This window comes from Lutra lutra, chromosome X (genome assembly GCF_902655055.1).
Source record: "Lutra lutra chromosome X, mLutLut1.2, whole genome shotgun sequence".
Taxonomy (NCBI): Eukaryota; Metazoa; Chordata; class Mammalia; order Carnivora; family Mustelidae; genus Lutra; species Lutra lutra.
Genome location: NC_062296.1, coordinates 48,911 through 76,001, shown reverse-complemented (window position 1 = coordinate 76,001; position 27,091 = coordinate 48,911). Strand labels below are relative to the sequence as shown.

Below are 27,091 nucleotides of genomic sequence, written 5' to 3'. Positions count from 1 at the left end.
TATCTTGGCTATTGTGAACAATGCTACATTAAGCATGGGCATGCAGATGTCTTTTCAGTATCCTGTTTTCATTTCCTTAGGGTATATACCCAGAAGTAGAATTGCTAGATCATATTGTAGTTGTAATTTTAATTTTTAAAAAACATTTTATTTACTTATTTGACAGGGCACGCACAAGCAGGGGGAGCAGCAGAGGGAGAGGGAGAAGCAGGCTCCCCGCTGAACAGGGAACCCGATGCGGGGCTCAATCCCAGGACCCTGGGATCATGATCTGAGCGGAAAGCAGCCACTTCACCAACGGAGCTACCCAGACACCCTGTATTTTTAATTTTTTGAGGAACCTTTATACTATTTTCCATAGTGGCTGAACCAATTTATATTCCCACCAACAGTGCATAAGGGTTTCCTTCTCTCCACATCCTCACCAACACTTGTGATTTCTTGTCTTCTTGATGATAGCTATTCAAACAGGTGTGATATCCACAGTATCTCATTGTGGCTTTGATTTGCCTGTCCCTGAAGATTAGTGATGTTGAGCATCTTTTCATGTGTCTGTTGGCCATCCGGATATCTTCTTTGGAAAAGTGTCTATTCAGTTTCTTTGCCCATTTTTAATCGTGTGTGTGTGTGTTTTTTTTGTTAACTGAGTTGTATGGATTCCTTATTTTAGATATTAACCCCTTATCTAGTATATGGTTTATAAATATTTTCTTCCATTCTGTAGATTACCTTTTCATTTTGTTGATTGTTTATTTTGCTGGCCAGAAGCTTTTTAGTTTGATGTAGTTCCACTTGTTGAGTTTTGCTTGAAGACGAGTGTCAAAAACCTTCTTCTGTGTGTTTTCTTCTAGGAATTTAATAGTTTTAGTCTTGGAATTTAAGTCTTTAATCCATTTCAAGTTGTTTTTTGGGAGGTGTTCTAAGGAATCCAATTTTAGTTTTCTGCATGTGGTATCCAGTTTTCCCAGCACTATTTGTTGAAGAGACTGTCTTTTCCCTAGTGAGTATTCTTGGCTCTCTTGTGACATCTTAGTCAATGGTATATGTGGGAGTTTGTTTCTGCGATCTCTGTTCTGTTGCACTGGTTCATGTGTCTGTTTATTTAGGCCAGTACCATACTGTTTTAATTACTACAGCTTTATAGTATAGTTTGAAATCAGGAACTGTGATTCCTCTGGCTTTGTTCTTTCTCAGAATTGCTTTATCAGTTTGGGGTCTTCTGTGGTTTCATAGAAATTTTAGGATTGTTTTTTCTATTTCTGTGAAAATGCCATTGGAATTTTGAAAGACAGTGCATTGAATCTGTAGATGGATTTGGGTAGTATGGCCATTTTAACAATATTACTTCTTCTGATTCATGAATATGGGATATTTATATTTGTTGTGTCTTTAATTTCTTCCATCAATGTCTTGAAGTCTTCCTTGCAGAGATCTTTTACCTTGGTTAAATTTATTCATAAGTATTTTGTTACTTTTGATGGTATTATGATTGGGATAGTTTTCATTATTACTTTTTTGGATATTTTTATTGTTAGTATATAGAAATTTAGCTGATTTCTATATGTTGATTTTATGTCCTACAACTTCATTACCTTTGTTGATGAGTTCAACAATTTTATGGTTGAGTCTAGGATTTTCTGTATATACTATCATATCTGCAAATGATGCCAGTTTTAGTTTTCCTTTTCTATTGTGATGCCTTTTTTTTTTTAAAGATTTTATTTATTTGTCAGAGAGACACAGTGAGAGAGGGAAAATAAGCATGTGGAGTGGGAGAGGGAGAAGCAGGCTTCCTACTGAGTAGGGAGCCTGATGCAAGTCTTGATCTCAGGACCCTGGGATCATGACCTAAGCTGAAGGCAGATGCTTAACAACTGAGCCACCCATGCGCCCCTATCTTGATGCCTTTTATTTAATTGTCTTGCCGGATGGCTCTACATAGGACTTCCAGTACTTTATGAATAACAGTGGTGAGAGTGGACACCTTTGTCTTGTTCCTGATCTTAGAGGAAAAACTTTTAATATTTTACCATTGAATATGATGTTACCTTTGGGTTTGTCATATGTGACCTTTATTATGCTGAAATATGTCCTTCTATACTCAATTTATTGAAGGTTTTTATTGTGAAATGATACGTTTTGTAAAATGTTTTTTCTGCCTCGGTTGATTTGATAAGTTTTTATCTTTTATTATATTAATGTGTATCATGTAAGTTTTTATCTTTTATTATATTAATGTGGTGTATCACATGTATTGAGTTGTATATGTTGAACCATTATATGCCAGGAATAAATTCCACTTGGTCATGGTATATGATCATTTTTATGTGGTGTTGAATTTAATTTACTAATAATTTTTTGAGAATTTTTGCATCTGTGTTCATCAGGGATATTGGTCTATGGTTTTCTTGTGTTCCTGTCTGGATTTGGTGTCAGGGTAATGCTGGCCTTATAAAATGAGTTTGGAAGTATTTCCTGTTTGGTTTTTTTGGAAGGGTTTGGGAAGGTTTGGCATTAATTTTGCTTTAATTGTTTGGTATAATTCACCAATGAAGCCATCTGGTTTTAGGTTTTTCTTTGTTAGGAGGTTTTTGGTTACAGATTCAGTCTCCTTACCCATTTTTGGAAAAGTTCAGAATTTCTATTTCTTCCTGATTCTGTCTTGGTAGGTTTTATGTTTCTAGGATTATGTCCATTTCTTCTTTATCCAGTTTGTTGTCATATAATTATTCATAAGAGTCTCTTATGATCCTGTGTACTTCTGTAGTATCAGTTGTAATGTCTCCTATTTCTGATTTTATGTGAACCTTCTTTTTCCCCTTAGTCTAGCTAGAGGTTTGTCAATTTTGTTGGTTCAAAAAAAACCCCATCCATCAGTTTTGTTGATCTTTTCTATTTTTCTGGTTTCTATTTCATTAATTTCCACTTTAGTCTTTGTTTATTTCCTTCCTTCCACTAACTTTGGGCTTAGTTTTTTTCTTTTGTTTCTGGTTCCTTTTGATTTTTTTCTTTAATCCATTGGTTGTTCAGGAGTGTGTTATTTAGTTTCCACATATTTGTAGATTTTCCAGCTTTCTGCATTTTGATTTCTAGTATCCTACTACTGTGGTTGGAAAAGAAACTTGGTATGATTTTCTTCATAAAATTGTTAATACTTGTTTTGTGTCCTATCATCTGACGTATCCTGGAGAATGTTCCTTCTGCACTTGAGAAGAATGTGTATTCTGCTATTGTTGGATGGAATGTTATGTGTATGCCTGTTATGACCACTTGTATGGTTTTAGTCATGTTTCCTTGTTGATTTCTGTCTGGATGTTAGCCATTGCTAGAAAGAGGTGTATTGAAGTCACCTGCTATTATTGTATTATTATCTTCCTTCAGATCTGCTAGTATTAAGATACTTAGGTTTTGGTTTTTTTTTTTAAGATTTTATTTATTCACTTGACAGAGAGATCACAAGTAGGCAGAGAGTCAGGCAGAGAGAGAGGGGGAAGCAGGCTCTCTGCTCAGCAGGGATGCTGAGGCAGATACGGGGCTTGATCCCAGGACCCCGAGATCATGACCTGAGCTGAAGGCAGTGGCTTAATCCACTGAGCCACCCAGGCACCACAGATACTTAGGTATCTTAATACCTAAGTATCTAACCCTAATATTGTGTGCATATATATTTATTTTTTTGAAGATTTATTTTTATTTTAGAGAGAAAGAGAGTGTGAGAGTGGGGGGAGGGGCAGAGAGAGAGGGAGAGAGAGAGTCCCAAGCAGACTCCCTGATGAGCACAGAGCCCGATGTGGGGCTCAATACCATAATCCTGAGATCATGAACTGAGCTGAAATCAAGAGTTGGACAGACACTTAACCAACTGAGCCACGCACACCCCTGTGTGCATATGTATTTAAAATTGTTGTATCTTCTTAGTGAATTGACCATTTTAATATTATATAATGACTGTATTTATCTTTTTTTTAAGCATCTTTGGTGTACCTTCTTATTTTATCCCCACTTTCTTTTGGTTTCCACATGAATGGAATATCTTTTTCCATACCTTCACTTTAAGCCTATGTGTGTACTTAAATCTGCATTGAGTCTCATGTAAGTAGCATATTGTTGGGTCTTTTTTATTTTTAATCCATCCAGTCACTCTTTGCCTTTTGATTGGTGAACTTATTACAGTTAGAGTAATTTTTACTAATTCCATTTTATTCATTGCTTTCTAGATGTTTTGTTATTTCGTTGTTCCTTTTTCCTTCCATTTCTGCCTTTTTATTTTTTTCCTTTTATTTATTATTTTCCCCAGAATATATATATATATATATATCTGTGTATCCCAGAAAATGTTAATAAGTTTTAATTGAGATGTAGTTGACACACCATATTATATTAGTTTCAGATGTACAACATAGTGATGTGACAATTATATACATTAAGAAATGCTCACCACAATAAGTGTAGTTCCATCTCTCACCATAGAAACTTATTATGATATTATTAACTATATTCCCTGTGTTATACTTTTCATCCCTGTTACTTATTTATTTTATAACTGGAAGTTTGGCCCTCTTAATCCACTTCACTTATTTCACCTATCCCCTGACCTCCTCCCCTCTCACAACCACCAGTTCTCATTATTTATGCATGTTTCTGTTTTTGTTTGTTTTGTTTCTTAGATTCCACGTATAAGTGAAACCATATGGTATTTATCCTTACTTACTTCACTTAGCATGATACCCTCTATGTCTATTTCTATTGTCTCAAATGTCTGCCCACTTTTTAAAATTGGTGATATTTTGGGATTGTGTGTTCCCTTTCCTATTTCAGTATCTGTTGTGAATCTACTCCAGGTTTTTGCTTTGCAGTTACCATGGGGCTTGCATTAACCATCTTATAGATAAAATAGTCAACTTTAAGGTGATAGCAACTTTTCATAGAAAAACTCCACATATTTACTCCCCTTTTATACTCCTGGTGTCACAATTTGCCTTTTTCTACTGTGTTTTTGTTAAAAAATTATAGTAGTTATAGATATTTCTAATATTCTTTTCTTTTAACCTTTATACTGTATCTAAGTGTTTAACACACCATCTTATTACAGAATTAGTTTTCTATGTCTGTACATTTAATCTTTACCAGTGTATTATATACTTTTCTGTGTTTTCATGTCACTAGTGTCTTTTCCTTTTAGAATTTCTTGCATGGCAAGTCTAGTGGTAATGAACTCTCTTAGCTTTGATTTGTCTGAGAATACCTTATTTCTCCTTCATGTTTAAGGATAACTTTGTCATATAGACTATTCTTGGCTGGCAGTTTTTTCTTTCAACACTTTGGATATATTATTCCACATTTGTTTCTGGCCTTTAGGGTCTCTGCTGCAAAATCCATTCATAGCGTAATAGGAATATCTTTGTAGGTTATAGTTTTATTTTTCCTCTGGCTGCTTTTAAGAGTCTGTCTTTATCTTTGATTTTTGACAGTTTTATTATGATGTATCTTAAGAAGGTCTTTTTGCATTGAGATAATAGGGTGATCTCTTACCATAATGAACTTAGATGTCCAGGTCTCTCTCCAGATTTGGAAAGTTTTCCACTATTATTTCTTTAAATAAGCTTTCTGTCTTGTTGCCCCTCTTATTTACTCCTGGAACCCCAGTTATTCTAATATTTGTATGTTTGATGGAGTCCCATTGATCTTACAGGCTTTTTGGATTATTTTTCATTATTTTCTCTTTGCTGTCCCCTGGGTTGTCTCAAAGTTCCTATCCTCTAGCTCACTTATGTCTTCCATTTAGATTACTTTGAAGTAGATGTTTTCTATTGAATTTTTCATCTCATTCATTCTTCACCTCCAGAATTTGATTCTTTGTTATGACTTCTCTCTGTTACATTTCGGATTTTGTTCATGTAGTGCTTTCCTGATTTTGTTGATTGTTTTTCTCTGTGTTTCTTTGGCAGCTTAAGTTTTTCAGAACAGATATTTTGAATTCTTTATTAGCTAGATTGCAAAGTTTCACCCTTTTGATTTGTTATTGGAGAATGATTGTTACCTTATGGTGTTGACATATCTCCTTGGTTCTTTATGTTCTCTGATTTTGTATCCTGCCACATTACTGAATTGCTGTATGAGTTCTAGTAGTTTGGGGGTGGAGTCTTTTGGGTTTTCCATATAAAGTATCATGTCATCTGTGAAGAGAGAGAGTTTGACATCTTCACTGCAAATCTGAATACTTTTTATTTCTCTTTGTTGTCTGATTGCTGTTGCTAGGACTTCTAACACCATGTTGAACAGTGTGGTGAGAGTGGGCATCCTTGTTGTGTTCCTGATCTCAAAGGGAAGGCTGTCAGCTTTTCCCCATTGAGGATGATATTCGCTGTGGGTTTTTCATAGATAGATTTTATGAAGTTGAGGAATGTTCCCTCTATCCCTATACTTTGAATCATTTTAATCAGGAACGGATGCTGTATCTTGTCAAATGCATTTTCTGCATCAATTGAGAGGACCATGTGGTTCTTCTCCCTTCTCTTATTGATTTGTTCTATCACATTGATTGATTTGCAAATGTTGAACTACCCTTGCAACCCAGGGATAAATCCCACCTAGTCATGGTGGATAATCTTTTGAATACCCTGTTGGATCCTATTAGTTAGGATCTTGTTGAGAATCTTAGCATCCATATTCATCAGGTCTGAAATATAATATTGGTCTGAAATTCTCCTTTTTGATGGGGTCTTTGCCTGATTCGGGGATCAGGGTAATGCTGGCTTCATAAAAAGAGTCTGGAGGTTTCCTTCTGCTTCAGTTTTTTGAAACAGCTTCAGGAAAATAGGTATTATTTCTTCTTTGAAAGTTTGGTGGAATTCCCCAGGGAATCCGTCAGGTCCTGGGCTCTTGTTTTTTTGGGAGGTTTTTGATCACTGCTTCAGTCTTGGCAAGGTTTAAAAGAGTATGTAACCACCAAGCTGGCACTACAAGAAATATTAAGGGGAGTTCTATAAAAGAAGAATGAACCCAAGAGTGTCATTGAACAGAAATTTATGGAGATAATCTATAGAAACAAGGACTTCACAGGTAACACGATGTCAATAAAACGTATCTCTAAATAATCACTCTCAATGTGAATGGCCTAAACCCTCCCATAAGATGGCACAGGGTTGCAGATTGGATAGAATGACAGGACATGGGCCACCTGGGTGGCTCAGTGGGTTGAGCTTCTGCCTTAGGCTTGAGTCATGATCTCAGGGTCCTGGGATCAAGTCCCGTGTCGGACTCTCTGCTTGGCGGGGGGCCTGCTTCCTCTTTTCTCTCTCTCTGCCTGCCTTTCTGCCTGCTTGTGATCTCTGTCAAATGAATAAATAAAATCTTTAAAAAAAAAAAAGATAGGACCCATCCATATGTTGTCTCCAAGAGACCCATTTTGAACCTAAGGATACATCCAGACTGAAAGTGAAGGGATGGAGAAGCATCTTTCATGCCAGTGGGCCTCAAAAGAAGGCTGGGGTAGCGATTCTCATATCAGATAAATTAGATTTTAAACTAAAGACTCTAGTCAGAGATACAGAAGGACACTACATCATTCTTAAAGGGTCTATCCACCAAGAAGATCTAACAATTGTAAATATTTATGCCTCCAATATGGGAGCAGCCAACTACCTAAGATAACTGTTAATCAAGATAAAGAGTCATATTGATATGAATACATTAATAGTAGGGGATCTTAACACACCACTCTCAGTAATAGACAGATCATCTAAGCAGAAAATCAGTAAAGAAACAAGAGCATTGAATGACACATTGGACCAGATGGACCTCATAGATATATACAGAACATTCCACCTTAAAACAACAGACTACTCATTCTTCTCAAGTGCACGTGGAACTTTCTCCAGAATAGACCACATACAGGGTCACAAATCAGGACTCAACCAATACCAAAATACTGAGATTATTCCCTGCATATTCTCAGTTCACAATGCTTTGAAACTGGAACTCAACCATAATAAAAAGTTCAGAAGGAATTCAAACACCTAGAAGCTAAAGACCACCTTGCTTAAGAATGTTTGGATCAACCAGGAAATCAAAGAAGAACTGAAACAATTCATGGAAACCAATGAGAATGAAGACACTTTGTTCCAAAACCTATGGGATACAGCAGAGGTGATCCTAAGGGGGAAATACATAGCCATCCAAGCCTCCCTCAAAAAAACTGAAAAATCCAGAATATACCAGCTGTCTTTATACCTTAAAGAACTGGAGAATCAGCAACAAATGCAGCCAACCCCACACACAAAAAGGGAAATAATGAAGATTAGAGCAGAGATCAATGAGATAGAAACTAGAGATACAGTAGAATGCATCAATGAAACTAGAAGGTGGTTTTTTGAAAGAATCAATAAGATTGATAAACCATTGGCCAAACTAATCCAAAAGAAAAGAGAGAAGACTCAAATTAATAAAATTATGAATGAAAAGGGAGAGATCATGACTAACACCAAGAAAATAGAAACAATCATCATAAATTATTATCAACAGTTATATACCAATAAGTTAAACAACGTAGACAAAATGGATGCATTCCTGGAAACTTCCTAAACTTCCAAAACTCAATCAGGAAGAATTTGACAACCTGAATAGACCCATATCTAGTAACGAGATTGAAGCAGGAACAAATGGATTTAGCAGATATATTCAAAACATTCCATCCAAAAACAGCAGAATATATAAATTCTTTTCAAGTGCACAGGGAACGTTTTCCAGAATTGATCACATATTAGGCCGTAAGTCTCAACAAATTAAAAAAGATCAAAGTCATACCTTGTATCTTTTTTGACCACAAAGCTATAGAACTAGAAATCAACCACAGCAAAAAAAAAAAAAAAAAAAAAAAAAAAAAAAAAAATCTGGGAAACCATAAATACATGTTGGTTAAATGACATGCTATTACATAATAAATGCGTCAACCAAGAAGTCAGAGAAGAAATCAGAAATTATCTGGAGAGAAATGCAAATGAAAATCAAATGGTCCAAAATCTTTGGGATGCTGTAAAAGCAGTTCTTAGAAGGAAGATTATAGCGATATAGGCCTACCTCAAGAAGCAAGAAAAATCTCAAGTAAACAACCTAACCTTACACCTAAAGGAGCTAGTGAAAGAGCAAACAAAACCCAAAACCTACAGAAAGAAGGAAATAGTAAGGATTAGAGCAGAAATAAACGAAGTGGAAAGATTAAGAAAAAACCCAACAAATCAAAGAAACGAGGAGCAGTTTCTTGGAAAATATCAGAGAAGGAGGGCACAAATAATCAGAAATAAAGTAGGAGAAATAACAACTGACACCACAGAAATACAAATAATCATAAGAGAATATTATGAAAAAGTATATGCCAACAAACTGGGCAATCTGAAGAAATGGACAAATTCCTAGAAACAACCTACCAAAACTGAAGCAGAAAGAATTAAAAAATTTGAACAGACCAGTTTCAGAAATGAAGTTGAATCAGTAATGAAAAAAACCTCCCAACAGACAGAAATCTAGGAACAGACAGCTTCACAGGGGAATTCTACCAAACATTTAAAGAAGAGTAAATACCTATCTCAAACTTTTCCAAAACATAAAACAGGAAGGAAAGTTTCCAAATTCATTCTGAGGCCAGAATTACGCTGATACCAAAACCAGATAAACAGGTAAAGACACCACAAGAAAGAGAACTATAGGCCAGTATCTCTTGTGAACATAGATGAAAAAGTCCTCAACAAAATACTAGCAAACCAAATCCAACAATACATTAAGAAAAACCATTCACCACACACAAGTGGGATTTATTCCTGGGCTGCAAGGGTGGTCAGTATTCACAAATCAGTTAATCTGCTACATCATATCAAGAGAAGAAAAGATAAAAACCATGTTATCATTTCAAAGGATGCAAAAAATTTTTGAAAAATAACATCCATTGGTGATGAAAACCCCCAACAAAGAAGTTTTAGAGGGAACATACTTCAACATTCTTAAGGCCTTAGATGAAAAACCCACAGCTAACATCATCCTCAATGGGGAGAAATTAAGAGCTTTACCCCTAAGGTCAGGAATAAAACAAAGATGTCTGCTTTCATCACTTTTTTTTTTTAAACATAGTACTGGAAGTCCTAAACAGCAATCAGACAACAAAAAGAAACAAGTCATCCAGATCAGTAAGGAAGAAGCCAAACTTTCACTCTTTGCAGATGGCTTAATACCATATATAGGAAACCTTAAAGACTCCACCAAAAAACTAGTAGAACTGATAAATGAATTCAGTAAAGTTGTAAGATACAAAATTGATGTATAGAAATCTGTTGCCTTTCTGTACATTAATATTGAAGCAGTAGCAAGAGAACTTAAGAAAACAACCCTTTTAACAATTGCACCAAATGCAATAAAATCCCTAGGAATAAACTGAACCAAAGAGGTGACAGACCTGTACTCTGAAAGCTATAAAATATTGATGAAAGAAATTGAAGATGACACAAAGAAATTGAAAGACATTCCATTCTTATGGATTGGAAGAACAAATATTGTTAAAATGTTTATAATACCCAAAGCACTCTACAGATTTAATGCAATCCCTATTAAAATACCAGTAACATTTTTCACAGGAGTAGAACAACCAGTCCTAAAATTTGTATGGAATCACAAAATACCCCAAATAATCAAAGTAATCTGGAAAAATAAAAACAAATCTGGAGATATCTTAATTCCAGACTTCAAATTATATTGCAGAGCTGTAGTGATCACAACATTATGGTCCTGCCACAAAAGTAGACATATAGATCAGTGGAGCAGAATAGAGTGCCCAGAAATAAACCTACAATTATATGGTCAACTAATCTTTGACAAAGGAGGAAAGACTATGCAATGGAGAAAAGTCTCTTTGACAAGTAGTGGGAAAACTGGACCTCTCCCTTACACTATACACAGAAGTAAACTCAAAATGGATTAAGGACTTATAAATATGCGACCTGAAACTAAAAATCCTAGAGGAGAGCACAGGCAGTATGTTCTGTGACATTGACTATAGCAACATCCTTCAAGATATGTCTCCTCAGGCAAGGAAAACAAAAGCAAAAATAAACTGTTGGGACTTTCATCAAAATAAAAGCTTCTGCACATAAAACTGGTGGCATCACGTTACCTGATTTCAAGCTTTACTACAAAGCTGTGATCATCAAGACAGCATGGTACTGGCATAAAAGCAGACACATAGACCAGTGGAACAGAGTAGAGAGCCCAGATATGGACCCTCAACTCTATGGTCAAATAATCTTCGACAAAAGAGGAAAAAATATACAGTGGAAAAAAGATAGTCTCTTCAATAAATGGTGCTGGGAAAACTGGACAGCTATATGTAGAAGAATGAAACTCTACCATTCTCTTATACCGTACACAAAGATAAACTCAAAATGGATAAAACACCACAATGTGAGACAGGAATCCATCAGAATCCTAGAGGAGAACATAGGCAGAGAAGGAAACAACAAAACTAAATGACTGCTTACTGAATGGAAGAAGATATTTGTAAATGACATATCTGTTAAAGGGTTTGTTCCAAAATATGTAAAGAACTTCTAGAACTCAACACCAAAAAACCCCAAGTATTAAAAAATGGGCAGAATACATGAACAAACATTTCTCTAAAGAAGACATCCAGATGGCCAACAGACACCTGAAATGATCTCATCACTTATCATTAGGGAAATGTGACTCAAAACTACAATGAGATAATCACCTAACACAAGTCAGAATGGCTAAAATAAAAAACACAAGAAAGTGTTGGTGAGGATGTGGATAAAGAGGAAACCTTTTGCACTGTTGGTGGGAATGAAAACTGGTACAGCCACTGGAAAACAGTATGGAGGATTCTCAAAAAGTTAAAAATGGAACTACCTTATTTTTAATTGCACTACTGTGTATTTACCCAGAGAATATAAAGCACCAAATTAAAGGAATATATGCATGCCTATGTTTATAGGAGCATTATTTACAATAGCCAAACTATGAAAACAGCTCAAGTGTCCCATCAATAGATGAATGGATAAAGGTGTTATACAGACATATACACACGTACTGGAATGTTATTTAGTCATAAAAAAGAATGAAATTTTGCCAATTGCAATACCATCAATCAACCTAGAGAGTATAATACTAAGCAAAATATGCCAAAGAAGGATAGGTACCATATGATTTCATTCATATGAGGAATAAAACAAATGAACAAAGGGAAAAAAGGAGACAAACCTAAAAACATACTTTTAACTATAGTGAACAGGTAGCTACCAGTGGGGAGGTGGAATGTGAAACAGGTGAAGAGGATTAAGAGTATACTTATCTTGATGAGCACTGAGTATTATATGGAACTGTTGACACCACAGTAATAAAAATATTACAGTAGAGTACTACAAAAAATATATACCAAGAAATTGGACAACCTACAAGAAATGGGTAAATTCTAGAAACATATTCCAAAATTCCAAAACTGAATTAAGAAGAAATAGAAAATTTGAACAGACCCAATTTCTAGTAAAAAAAATTGAATCAGTAGTCAGAAACCTACCAAATATTAAAAATTCAGGACCAGATGGATTCACATGGGAATTCTACCAAACATTCATTCATTCATTCATTTAAGATTTTATTTATTCATTTGTCAGAGAAAAAGAGAGTGAGCACAAGCAGGGGGAGCAACAGGCAGAGGGAGAAAGAGGCTCTCCACTGATCAAGGAGCCCAGTGTGGGACTCAGGGTTCTGACCTGAGCTGAAGGCAGATGCCCAACCGACTCAGCCACCCAGGCACCCTCAACAAAACATTTAAAGAAGAGTTAATACCCATTCCCTTTAAACTATTCCAAGAAATAGAAGAGGAAGGAAATCTTGAAAATACATTCTACAAGGCCAGCATTACCCTGATACCAAAAACAAAGACATCACAAAAAAAGAAAACAGGCCAATATCCCTGAGGAACAGAGATTCAAAAATCCTCAACAAAGTATTAGTAAACCACATCCAACAATACATTAAAAGGATCATTACCATGATCGAGTGGGATTGATTCTGGGAATCAAGGATAGTAACATATTTATAAATCAGCATGATACACCACATCAATAAAACAAAGGATAAAAATCATATGGTTGTTTCAAAAGATGCAGAAAAAGCATTTGACAAAATTCAATATCCATTCAGTTTAAAACTCAACAAAGTGGTTTTAGAGGGAACATACCTTAACATAATAAAGGCATATATGGCAAACCCATAGCTAACATCATGCTCACTGGTGAAAATTGCAGCACTTTAAGATCAGGAACACGACAAGAATGACCACTCTCACCACCTTTTTTTAAAAGATTTTATTTATTTTAGAGAACGAGAGAGAGAAGGGGCAGAGGGAGATCTCAAGCAGACTCAGCACTGAGCACAGAAACTGCTGTGGGGTTTGATCTCACCACTCTGATATCATGACCTAAGCCAAAACCAAACATTGGATGCTTAACTGACTGTGGCACACTGGTGTCCCCATTCTCACCACTTTTATTCAACAGAGTACTGCAGTCAGGTAACAAAAAGAAATATGAGGCATCCCTACTGAAGAGGAAGAAGTTAATCTGTGTCTATCTGCAGATGACATGATAATATACATAGAAAACACTAAGGACTCCACCAAAATGACTAGAGGTAATAAATACAGTAAAATTGCAGGATACAAAATTAGTACTCAGAGATCAGCAGTGTGTCTATATGCTTATAATTAAAGTAGAGGAAATAAATTAAGGGAACAATTCCATTTGCAGTTGTGCCAAAAAAAAAAAAAAGAAAACCTAGGAATAAACTTGTCCAAGGAGGTAAAAGACTTGTACTCTGAAAACTATAAAACATTGATGAAAGAAATTGGAGACAACTTAAGCAAACAAAGATATTATTCCATGCTTATGGGTTGGAAGAATTAATATTGTTAAAATGTCCATACTACTTAAAGCAATCTATAGATTCAGTACAATCCCTATCAAAACCATCAACAAAACTAAAAGCCTATAGAATGGGAGAAGATTTTTGCAGATGACATCTGATAAGGGCTTATTATCTAAAATATACAAAGAAATGGTATAACCCAACACCAAGAAACCAAATAATGTGATTAAAAAATGGGCAGAAGACATGAACAGACATTTCTCCAAAGAAGACATCGAGATGGCCAACAGACACGTGAAAAGATGCTCAGCATCACTCATCATCAGGGAAATGCAAATCAAAACTACAATGAGATACCACCTCATACTGATGAGAATGGCTGATAGCAAAAGAACAAGAAATAACAAGTATCTATGAGGATGTGGAGAAAAATCCTCATGCAGCATTTGTGGCTATGTAAACTGGTACAGCCGCTGTCCAGACTATGTAGTTTCCTCAGAAAATTAAAAATGGAAATACCATATTATGCAATAATTGCAATATAGGGTGTTTGCCCAAAGAAAATGAAAACACCTAATTGGAAAAGATACATGCACACTTGTGTTTATTGCAGCATTATTTGTAATGGGAAAGATATGGAAGCAACCTAAGGGTCTATTGATAGATAAATGGATAAAGAAGATGTGGTATGTACATATAATGGAATATTATGTAGCTATAAAAATGAAATCTTGCCATTTGTGACTACATGGATGGAGCTAGAGAGTATTAGGCTAAGTGAAATAAGTCAGTTAGAAAAACAAATACCATATGATTTCACTCCTATGTGGAATCTAAACAACAAATGAATATACAAAACCAAAACAAAACAGAGGGATGCCTGGGTGGCTCAATCAGTTAAATGTCTGCCTTTAGCTCAGGTCATGGTCCTGGGGTCCTGGGACTGAGCCCTTCTTTGGGCTCTGTGCTCAGCCAGGAGTCTGCTGCTCCTTCTCTCCCTGCCCCTCCCTGCATTTGTGCACGCGCTCTCTCTCTCTCTCTCTCCAATAAATAAAATCTTAACAAAAAAAACCCAACACAGAAATAGACCCATAAGTACAGAGAACAGATGGATGCTTGCCAGATGGGAGGGTGGTGGAGGATAGACAAAATGGGTGAAGGAGAGGGGGAGATACAGGCTTTCAGTTATGGAAATTGATAAGTTATAGGGATGAAAGTTAGAGATAGTCAATGATAGCATTGTATGGTGACAGATGGTAGCTACATTTGTGGTACGCATAGCATAACATAGAGAAGTTGAATCACTGTGTGGTATACCCAAAACTAATGTAGCATTGTGTATCAACTATACTCAAATCTTAGAAAATTATAATTATTCAATGTTTGTTGTAACTATTCAGATTTCCTATTTCTTCTTGAGTCTGTTTTGGTGGTTTATGTCTTTCTAGGAATTTATCCATTTCATCTTAGTTATCTAATGCATTGATATACTCTTGTTCATAGTATTCTCTTAGGATCCCTTTCATTTCTGTGAAGTTGATAGTGATTATTTCAGTAATTTGAGTTGTATGTCTTTTTTCCTTGGTCAGTTTATGCAAGGTTTTTTCATTTTTGTTGGTCTTTTCCAAAAACCTATTTCTGGTTTCATTGATTTTTCTCTAGTGTTTTCTGTTCTGTATTTAATTTTTTCTGCTCTGATACTTTGTTCCTTCCTTCTGTTAGCTTTGGATTTAATATACTATTCTTTTTCCAGTTCATTAAGGTAGCAAGTTATTAGTATGAAATCTTCTTTTCTTAGCCTGTTCAGGCTACTATTTAAACTATCCAGTCTACAGTAATTTTTTAATAACAGAAATTCATTTTCTCACAATTCTGGAGGCTTGAAGTCCAAGATCAAGGTGCCTGCCTAGTTAGATTCTGGTGAGAACTCTCCTCCCAGATTGCAGAAGGCCTCTCTTACTATGTTCTCACATGGTAGAAAGTAAGACAGAGAGTAAGCTCTCTGGTGTCTCTTCTTATTAGTACACTAATTTCACCATAAGCTGTGATGGCCTCGTCTAAACCTAATGATACCCTGAAGTCTCCCATCTCTAATACCGTCACATTAAGAGTTAGGGCTTCAATATATGAATTTCAGAGGGATACAGTTCAGTCTATAACATCTTCTCTTTAATGTAGGTGTTTACTACTATAAATTTCCTTCCATGCACTTCTTTTGCTTCATCCCATAAGTTTTCCTTCTGCTATTGATTTCTAATATCATTCCATTGCTAAGTCCAGTAGCTGAGCTCCCTCCTACCCCCCACCAAAGTAAGTTTCCGACCTCTACTCTTTTTCCTGTGTATTGATTACAGTTTCCTGTTTTTTCCCCATATCTCTTAATTTTTTGTTGAAAACTAGATGTTTTAGATAATGTATTACAGCAACTCTAGGTACTGATTCCCATCCTCCAGGGTTTGTTGTTTGGTTATTTGCTTATTGACTAGGTTGGACTTTTTCTTTGAACTTTAGTTTTCCCACAGTGTGCTGTCTCTAATGTCATTTCTCAGAGGGATAGCTTTGAGGATGTGTAGTCACACTGGAGTGACACAACTCTCTTGGAGTGTCTCCTTTCCTAGTCTCCCTGTCAAGCTTCTAGCTTGTCTGCCTCTGTTGGTGTCACACCCAGATGTTAGCCTCCACTAACTGCAAGCTAATTGCTGTATTTTGGTAACAGTTCCCCCAGACATAAATTGATCCAGTGTAATCTAACAGAGCTTCTAATAGAACTTCTGCCCTATGTGTAGGGCTAGATGAAGGAAAGGAACCTCAGACCTATCAGGCATGCCTTGTGGGAATAGAGCTTCTGCATCATGGAGCTAAGGGTAGGATGGGATGGGAGAAGAAATGTTAATGACCTACCCCTGCCGGAGAGAAAGCATACCTGTTGGCTGGGACCTGGAGAGGAAGAGCCTCCAGGCTTTACTTGCCTAGAGCAGAGCTTCTGTCTCAGCTAAGCGATTGCAGGTCATGGCTCAAATGCCATAGACTCACTGTTCTTACTAGAATTAGATAATTTTTTGTGTATGTTTCTCCATTTGCTATATGCCCTTAGGGCATTCATAGTTTTCAGAGACGTTAAATGGTGGTGGCTTTTGTTTTCATAATTTTTCAAGTTGTAGTTGTTTTGTTGGGGAGAGGGTCTGTAGAATTTCTCACACTGTAATTCTGGAAGTATCCAACTCTCACTCATTTTGAAGGCTTCATTTTTTTTTTTTCTAAAGATTTTATTTATTTGACAGAGAGAAATCACAAGTAAGCAGAGAGGCAGGCAGAGAGAGAGGAGGAAGCAGGCTCCCTGCTGAGCAGAAAGCCCGATGCGGGGCTCGAACCCAGGACCTGGGATCATGACCCGAGCCAAAGGCAGCAGCTTAACCCACTGAGCCACCCAGGTGCCCCTGAAGGCTTCATTTTTTAAAACTCTCAGATCATATGCTTAATTTAGGGTTTGTAAACTACGATTCTTAGATCAAATCTGCATAAAGTTTTATTGGAATACCATCATGCCCACTTATTTACATAATGTCTTTGTCTAACAGAGTTGAGTAATTGTGACAGAGACCATTTGGCCCAGAAAGCCTAAAATATTTAGTATCTGGCCTTTTACAGGAAAAAACTGCCAATCCCTACTTTAGTTTATCAGCTTTAATAAAGTCTTTTATTACTTAAAGGTAAAAGTGCTTCTGTAATAAATATGTGTTGTTGTCAAGAATACCAACTATAATTAATATCAGATTTGGCTTAAAGATAAAAATAGCAGGTTTGTAATATAAACCTATTTTCTGGTTTTTCCAACATTTTTAGATCTGGTAGCTCAGCGAGGAGAAAGATTGGAATTATTGATAGATAAAACAGAAAATCTTGTGGATTCGGTGAGTATGGGAAATGGTGATATTTTTCAGGATCTAAATACAGTAGAGAACCATTGATGGCTAACATAATAGGGGAATATATTAAATTTAATAATTTACAGGGTTTTTTCCTTTCTAACTCCATATGTGATTATGTTGTGATGGTAAGGATAACAATGAAGCATAGAATAAGTCACAACCCATTAAAAACCATTAAGGAAATTTTGGTTTGGAAAACATAATATACAGAAACATTTTTTTAAAGCTTTAGGTTGATGCCTTTACAGTTTAGCTCATTTGCTTATACCATCCTGTTTCTGTACATTTTGTGAAACATGAAACAAATAAATGTGCAGGCCAGTTGTAATCCAGTATGAATTGTGAAAACTGGACAATCAGGTCACTTTCTTGCTTACCATAATAGCTTGAGCTGAGTCAAATTGGGAAGGGCCAGTGAGCCTTAAGAGTCAGTGAGTCCCTGTGATCTACTTATGCCACAGTTATGTGTGTCTTTGCATTTTCTATCTGGATAGTGGATGGGGGTTTTCAGGAAAGATGATATATAGTGAAGAGATGTGAATAGATGAAGGGCAAAGATCAATTAAATTTTAGGTCTACACAATTACAAATTTAAATGCAGAGTAGTTTACACCTTGAAATGGATTAGTGAGTGATCATGTTTATTCCTACTGGCAGCTAGATTATAGTGCTTAGGAGTACAAGCTCTACCGTCAGAGCTGCCTGGGATTGATTCCCTTCTCTGCCACTTAGTAGTTGTGTAACCTTAGACAAGTTACTTAACCTCTCTGTGCCTCAGGCATCTTTGTTATAAAATGGAGCTATACCTCATTAAATCAGATAATGCACACAAAGTGCCTAACACAGGGTCTTGTGCACAGTAAGAGCTATTTCAGGTTTATTGTTATTGTTAGTCTTATAGGGACATCCATTAACAGTAGTTCTTAGGAGGATAATAGTTTTAAGTCAAAACCTATGGTAATTGGAGGAAGGGTGGTACCATATAGCAAGTCAAAATAGCAGGTTTCTATAATGGCTCACTTTGTAACCCATTGCTATGGGGCAAGGAAGTATCTGATCCCAGATCTGCAGATCAAATTATTAATCCATGAAGATTACTCTATTTAGCTAGAATGGTCTGTGTTTAGCCAGTGCTAGTATAGCCTATAATTCCCAAGTAAGTCTTTAATTTTGTTGACTCTGTGACACAGAATAACAAAAGGTACTAATTAATTAACAAATGTCTCTCTTTATGGAGGCATAACATATAAGAATAAAGTGCAGAAAGTGTACCACTTGGTTATTTTTTACACATACGTCTATATGCATGTAACCGCCACTTAGGTCAAGATAAAAATAAAATTCCAATATTGCAGAAAGCTGCCTCATGCTTCTTCCTATTACTAATCCCCAACAGGGTTAACCATTTTAGGACTTACATTACCCTAGATGATGTTTTGTTTGTTCTTAAATGTATAGAAATGGATTCATATGTTATATACTAGCTTCTCTCTGACCACTTTCACTATTATGTCTATGAGATTCATTCATATTGTTCAATATGATAATAGTTTATTTTATTGTTTTGTACTATTCAGTTGTATAAGTCTACCACTACAATTTGTTTATCCATGCTCCCCTGTTGGGAATCTATTCTAATTCCAGATTTCCTGTATTGTCCTGTTGATCTGTTCATTTTTTTCAGTCTTTTTTTTTGTGTGTGTGTGTTTCATTTAGGATAGCTTCTATTAGTTTTCTTTTGTGGTTTGTAATCTGTTATCCCCACCTCATATATTTTTCATCTCTACAGTTTTGATTTGGTTCTTTTTTATATTTTCCACATGTCTCCTTTACATGTGCATGTTTTCCTCTACCTTCTCGAATAGATGCAGTATATATACAATTGAACTGTTAATTCCACGTTTGGTGAACTTGGTCATACATCTCTGTTGGATATATACTTAGAAGTGGAATTGCTGGGCTACTAGGGAATTTTGTTGTTTAGTTGCTTTAAACTCTTTGTGGCTGGTGGGAGTGGTTCAGTAGATATTGAAAAGTCATTGTTGCAAAAGAAAATGGATAACTGAAGGAGCAAAGTTTCTTGAATTTTGGGCCTCATACAAGTAAATACATATTTACATATTTTCTTATGAAAATTGAAAGATTTTTATGGCTCAGAAAATCCCAGGATTATTTTGGGCAGAATAGGCAAATGTGTTTGCAACCAGCTGGTTAGAGGGAACCTTTCTTCCTGGAAGCATAAAGAGGAAAAGGCTTTCACAGTAGCAGGAAGAGCCACTTCTGATTCCTGACACAACATGCAGTACTTTGGTAGGCAAGGAAAAGGGGTGAAGCTTTTCCAGTGGGCTCGTATTACTTACCATACCCATGACCTAGTTCTGCTTCTGTGAACTTGTGATCATGAATGGCTAATCTCTACCTGTGAAGAGACTAATGAGTTCATGATTGAATATGATTAATGAAAGTAAAAGTTTTATAGGTATTAATACAAATCGGTCTTGTAGTCAGTGCCAGGGATCAAATAATTCATATTTTCCCCCCTAGTCTGTCACCTTCAAAACAACCAGCAGAAATCTTGCACGAGCCATGTGTATGAAGAATCTCAAACTCACTATCATCATCATCATCGTTTCAGTCGTAAGTTTTTGTCATTTTAGTGTGTTATTTTATTTTTTCAATCTTTAAGAAACTGGATGCTAGAATTCTTTCTCAATGATTAGCTGTCCTGTGAAAACAGTCCAAAAGTTTGTACTTAAACCCCATCTTCCTATTGCGAATGTTTATATGTAAGGAATCAGGCAAGGCATTCCAGATATTCCTGGATATTTAATTTTTTTTTCAGTACTGAAATGGGATTCTTTTAAAATTACATTTTGTAATTGATTCCATATTTTCTAATTATATTCCTGTTTTCTAGCTGATTGAATGCTCCATTTCTTTATTTCTGTTTTCTCTTTTCTAATTGATCTGTTTTTCTGCCTGGCAACTTTGCAAAACTCTTATTAGTTATAATAGTTTGTCAGTCTATTCCTCTGTATTCTGATTCTTCTGTCAGGAGTCAGCAAATGTTCTGTAAATTGCCAGATATTGTAATAAATATTTTATGCTTTTCAGGCTGCATATAGTCTCTGTCATATATCCTTTTTTTTTAACTTTGAAAAGTATAAAAACCATTCCTAGCTCGTAGGCCATGAGCTCTAATTTGCTGACTCATGCTGTAGGTAAATTATGATGCCATCTGTTAATAATTTCAATGTTATCAAATTTATATACACACATATATAATTCTACATAGTTATATGTAGGTATGTATATATGATTTGCAATTACTAGCAATGTTGGATAATTATGGTACCAATGGGCATCTTATTTAGTTCCTGGTTTTAAGTGGAATGCTTCTAATATTTATAAGAGTGATATGGAGGGGCACCTGGGTGGTTTAGTCAGTTAAGCATCTGCCTTCGGCACAGATCATTTGGGGGCTCCCTCAAGTGGGGCTCCCTCAAGTGGGGCTCCCTCAGTGGGGAGCCTGCTTCTGCCTCTCCCCTCCCCCCAACGTTTTCTCTCTCTCTCAAATAAATCTTTTTTAAAAAGAGTGATACGTATTATGAATTCTTGTTAGATTTTTATTGACAAGTTAAAGAACTTTATTTTTGTTTCTAGATTGCCTGAAGTTTTAGTCAGGAATAGGCATTTAATTTTGGGAAATGATATTTCTCTTTGCAATGAGTTGATAATCTGACTATCTACATTTAGTAGTAATATATAGAATTACATTAATAAATGTACTTATAACTGTCCTTTCACTTGTGGGGTAAATACTAAGTGGCCGTTACTTAGTATTCCTTTAATGCATCATGAGTTCAATTTGCTAATGTTTATTTAGTAGTTCTCATGTTTATAAATATAAGTGAGTCTATATGCTATTCTTTTGTAACCCCTATGTCAACAGATATTGGACCTTTTTGAACTATCCTGAATGTCTGGTAATCTTTTTAATATGCTTAAATTCCTTTTTTTTTTAAATTACATTTGAGAGAATTATTCAGCTCACTCATCACCTGCAAGCTAATTTTCTTTTCAGCTCTGTTCATCCTATGTATTTATTTTTCATATCTATGCTTTAAATTTCTAAGAACTCTTATTCCTAGTTTAATTTTTTTTTTTTTTTTTACGGAATTGTCCTTGTTGACATATGTACACTCTCTTTGAATTTCTCTGGATATAAAGAATACATCACAGGGAATTAGCTTATGCAATGGTGGGAGCTGGATTGGCAAGTTCAAAATCTGTCAGGAAGGGCAGTCTGGACCTCTGGGGCAGGAGCAAAGGTATAATTTGTAGACATAATTTCTTATTCATCAAGGAAACCTCAGTTCTGACCTTAAGGATTTCTAACTGATTGAATCAGGCTAGGCTGTAGGGTAATCTGCTTTACTTGAAGGTAACTGATTTATGGGCTTTAATCACATCCACAAAATACAGTGACACCTAGGTTAGTGTTTAATTGGGTAACTATGTACTATAGCTAGCCAAGCTGACACATGAAACTGATCTTGGAGAATTATAGTTATGTTTGTCTGTAATGGGATTATTTTTGTTTTTAAATGAATTTTATAGGTATTTTTAAAGCTTTATTTCTAATATGGTAAGTCTTATTAGTTATAATCCCCCTGTGTAAGAGCTCTTTGGAGTCCTCAGTAATTTTTAAGAATCTGAAGAGGTCCTGAATGAAAAGTTTGAGAGCTGTTGCTCTAAGGACGGTGAGAGGGAGATGCTTTACTTTGGGGGTAGTTTATGGCTGGGTGAAACAGCCTTTCTCCTCATCCTCTTGCCATTTGCAGAAACCCAAAATTAACTCTGAGCAGATACCTCTGGCTCAGCTCCACTTTTCCTTGACCCATGTTGAAAGACCTCCACCTTAGGTAGCTGCATTTACCTAACAAAAGAGCAGCCATCAATCTGTTGAAAATTGTGCCATAGCCTAGAATGTCTCCTTGCTCGGAGACTCAGGTAGCACATTCTAGGCTCCTCAGCTTAGCTTCTTCCTTCTACTTGGGTCTATGAATTTAGATTGATTTATAAAGCTGGATTGTTAAATTCATATTGTATTTATTGATCATTTATATACATAGCACTGCTCTTAATGCAGTATCAATCTTTCCCAAAAGCTGTTGTTGCCTAATAAATTGTACTTCAGCTTTAAAAATCCTTATATTTCAGCTGTGGCAAATAGTCAACTTCACATCAAATTGGAATATCTGTGTGTGTGTGTGTGTGTGTGCACACGCGCGTGCGCATATTCATTAAGAACCAGAATTTGCTGTAAACCACCACCCTCCCTCACATTTATAGAGAAGTAAGGTAAAAATACTCTGCTGACTTTTGGGAGCAAGCATGGAATTCATAAGTGTGTTTTTTTTCCCTAACATTGAGTAATGAAATCAACCATTGAAGATATTAAAAAAATTGTAATTTAAAGCAAGACAAATGATGAAATCAATGCAGTGAACCTAATGTTTAAAATAAATCTATGTGTTGGAATTTAGTAATGTAAACAAGCATACTATTAAAAATATACTTCAGGGGTGCCTGGATGACTCAGTTGGTTAAGTGTCTGCCTTCAGGTCCGCCTTCAGCTCAGGTTGTGATCCCAGGCTTCTGGGATCAAGCCCCACATTGGGCTACCTGCTCAGCGGGGAGCCTGCTTCTCTCTCAGCCTCTGCTCCTACCCCTGCTTGTGCTTTCTCTCTTTCTCACTCTCTCAAATAAATAAAATCTTTAAGAAAATAAAATATGTATGTGTGTGTGTGTGTGTGTGTGTGTATGTGTGTGTATTTCAAAAACCCAATATAGTTAAAAAGTTAATGCTTTTAATAGGAATAGGAATAGCATTTTTACTGTGTTACTTGTATCATCAGCTTTCTTTTGATTTGGTAATTGTAATTGTCATGTCATTATTCACCAAAAGGTTAATAGCAACATTTCTTGCTCATGGGTGATAGAGATACATAATCTCTCCTCAAACTTTTAAATATTTCTAATCATCCTAATGAAAAGTAAGATGTGTATAAAACCTAAAAATATGCTTCATAAAAATAATAAAATCACGCCTCAGGAGAATTAGGATAATTTGTGATCTTGATAATTAATGATGATTCTGCCTGGTTTCCAATAAGAGAAACAACTCCACTGCTTTTTCCCCCAATGAAGAAAGTATAGTGGAGGGGCGCCTGGTGGCTCAGTGGGTTAGGTCTCTGCCTTTGGCTCAGGTCCTGATCCCAGGGTCCTGGGATTGAGCCCCACATTGGGCTCTCTGATCAGCAGGGAGCCTGCTCCCCCCCCCACCCTGCCCACCTGCCTGCCTCTCTGCCTACTTGTGATCTCTCTCTGTCAAATAAATAAATAAAATTAAAAAAAAAGAAAGTATAGTGGAATTCAAATGTGTGAGAGTTATATCAGAAAGGATCCCTTTAACTCCACTTCTGCCTTTGAAAATACTTTATTGGTGTATTATATTACTACACAAATGCTACTGTAATGGAACCAGTATCTGTTTATAGGTTTTTACCTTGCTTTATATATTATTTATGAGTCTGCGATGGATTCAAGAAAGTAAAATTGCCTTCCTTCTCCCTGTAGGTGTTCATCTATATCATTGTGTCACCTCTCTGTGGTGGATTTACATGGCCAAGCTGTGTGAAGAAATAAAAAAAAAAAGTTGTCTTTAACCAAGGATATGAAACAACAAGGAGTTAAAAGCAATCCATGTGACTCAAGCCTTTGAATGCTGACAGATGGTGTCTGCCAGTCTCTTCAGCTGTCTTCTGTTTCTTTTTTTTTTTAATCTTGTTGTATTTGTCCAGATTTATCTTTGTCCAGTTTATTCTAGTGCACTTCAGATTTAACCATTTATTGCAGCAGTACCCTTAAAAAGGCTTTTGTTTCTTTAGTTTGTTAATTAGAGTCATCTATTTAGAGAAACAGTTTTATTTGTAATTGCACAAAGCTATCACCAAGGTAGAAACCACCAGTCTTATGAGCTGTCTACTAAGACTTTGGATGAACTTTGTATTCCAGAGACAGAGAGCATCGCTAACATCTCATCTTTTGCTATTGAAGAGTTTTAGGTGCTTGAAAACAATTTAAATGGAAAATCGTTATTTGGGGAATTGTAAATAATTTGTTGGTGCTGCTTGTTTCTAGGAGCCCATGCAGGTAAAGTTTTAAACATTTTCTGTCAGTCATATGGGGAACATTTTGCTAGCCCATTAGAAATATACAGAATTAACCTTTTCCTTCTAGTATTCACTTTCAGGAAGAAACTTTTGACCTTTCACAAACCTTACAGAGCATGATATCCTTTCTTTCCCTCATTGCACTTGATTTGAAAAGACGATGGCTTAAATATTGTTGAAGATTGTGGTTTTTTATATACTTCTTTCTTTTTGGTGGATATTTAGGGCAATTGTATAGTTAACAGAACAGGTAGTGGATGAGGTGGTGAGGCAAATTCTTCTGGCTCACCAGAGAAAAATAAGACAACCACGGTGGATATACTAGTGTTTTAGGTATATAAGGGAGAGGTAGTATGGGACATTTTTTTCCAGTCTGGGCAAAGCCCAAACTGAATATAGTCAACAGTCAACTCTAGGGTTTGGGTTTGACTTCTGTTGAATAATAGTTTCAGTATCCTTTATGGATTAATAAATTCTATGATCTAACTGTCTTTGAAGAATTCTTTTGTGAAACTGGAGAGTAGACAGTATGATATGTAGAAATAATACCAGACAGTTTTTAACATCCATTTAACTGCAGTGTGGGAAAACTGGAGTGTAATCATACTGCTTTGGCTACACTGGCATCTGTTACCTATTAACGTACTTTTGGTGTGTATCTGAAAGGATATTTGCTGCCCTAAATCATTTATTTATCAATAAATGCCAGTAAGTGGAGATTATATTACATTTGACTATTTTCCAAATGAAAGAGCAAAGTTGTCTATAAAACCTAGCCACCTGTGTAATCCTAGTCATGTGCCTTGAATACATATGTGTCTCATAATCTGGCTCTTGCTACCTGTTCTTCCATCTAAACCTTTTGATTCATGCTACTAGACTCATTTCTTTGACATATACTTTAGGCCCACTGGAACTCTTTTCTTGATGACCACACATGGCGCAAATGTTTCTTGGTCTTCTTTATCAACACTAATGCCTTTTAATTATATCAGCATTTCCTATTGGAAAACACTTTTGTTCCAGGAAAACATTTGGCATTCTTCAGTAATAATTTCCAAATGTCTTTAATCCAAAGAAGAAGACTTAAAGCTTATTTCCCTTTCTTATACACACCTGAATAAAAATGATGTGCATGTTTTAGTGATAAATTACTTAACTGTTCATTTGTCTATTTATGTATAAGAATGCTTTTTAAAGCACATATCTTGTTTTAAATGACGCACAAACTGAAGGCATTAATAAAATTTAAGAGTAATGTAATGAGCTTTAGAATTTCCTCCTGGAATCTAATTTCTTCTGATGACATTTTGCCATAGTTCACTTACACTAAAAATACATTAAGAAATGTGACCTGGGGAGGAGTTAAGATGAAGGAGGAGGAAGGGGACCTTATACTTGCCTCATCCCTTGAACACAGCTAGATAAATATCAAATCATTCTAAACACCTAAGAAATCAATCTGAGGATTGAGAGTACAGACTGCAAAACTAGTGGCAGGAAGAAGGCCACATCATGGGAGGTAGAAGATATGGAGACATGATTTGGGGGAAAAAAGAATTGCAGGTGGTCTGGAGGGGAGGCAGCCCTGACCAGGGAGAGTAGAGGGAAGAGAGAGCGAGAGCAGTACACAGAGCATTGCACAGGACAAATACTTGCTCAAAACCATTGACAGGGAAAGCAAGAGGGGCTGAAGATTGCAAGTTTTTATAAGCAGCAGAGCTCAAAGCCTGAAGTTTTTAGAAGTCCATGCAATCTCTGGGGTCATGCCTGGTGGGCTTAACTGTGCTCTTGTGGGGAAGGAGGGCAGAGGCCCAAGTGGATATCGTGGCCCGAGGATCCCCTGGGTAACACCAGGAGAAACTGTTCCTCTTCTTGAAAGTCCATTTGGGAGAGGTGGCATGGCCTATCTGGAGACAAAAGAGCTGGTGGGCACCATTGAGCTGCCCTGTTGACTAGCATAGGAGTGTACAGCCACTCTGGAAAACAGTTCAG

The 27,091-nt window shown here is 36.1% G+C and overlaps 1 protein-coding gene across 2 annotated transcripts in view; it reads left to right on the top strand.

The window, feature by feature from the left end:
* The window catches only part of VAMP7 (vesicle associated membrane protein 7), a 50,805-nt gene extending 24,443 nt beyond the window's left edge, over window positions 1-26,362 (top strand). For both annotated transcript variants that reach the window (XM_047716245.1, XM_047716243.1), the window contains 3 exons: window positions 17,773-17,840; window positions 20,403-20,495; window positions 24,501-26,362. In XM_047716245.1, coding sequence (XP_047572201.1) covers window positions 17,773-17,840; window positions 20,403-20,495; window positions 24,501-24,569 — 230 coding nt within the window. In that variant the 3' untranslated portion in view covers window positions 24,570-26,362. The remainder of the gene's footprint in view (window positions 1-17,772; window positions 17,841-20,402; window positions 20,496-24,500) is intronic.
* The last annotated feature ends 729 nt before the right edge of the window (window positions 26,363-27,091 follow it).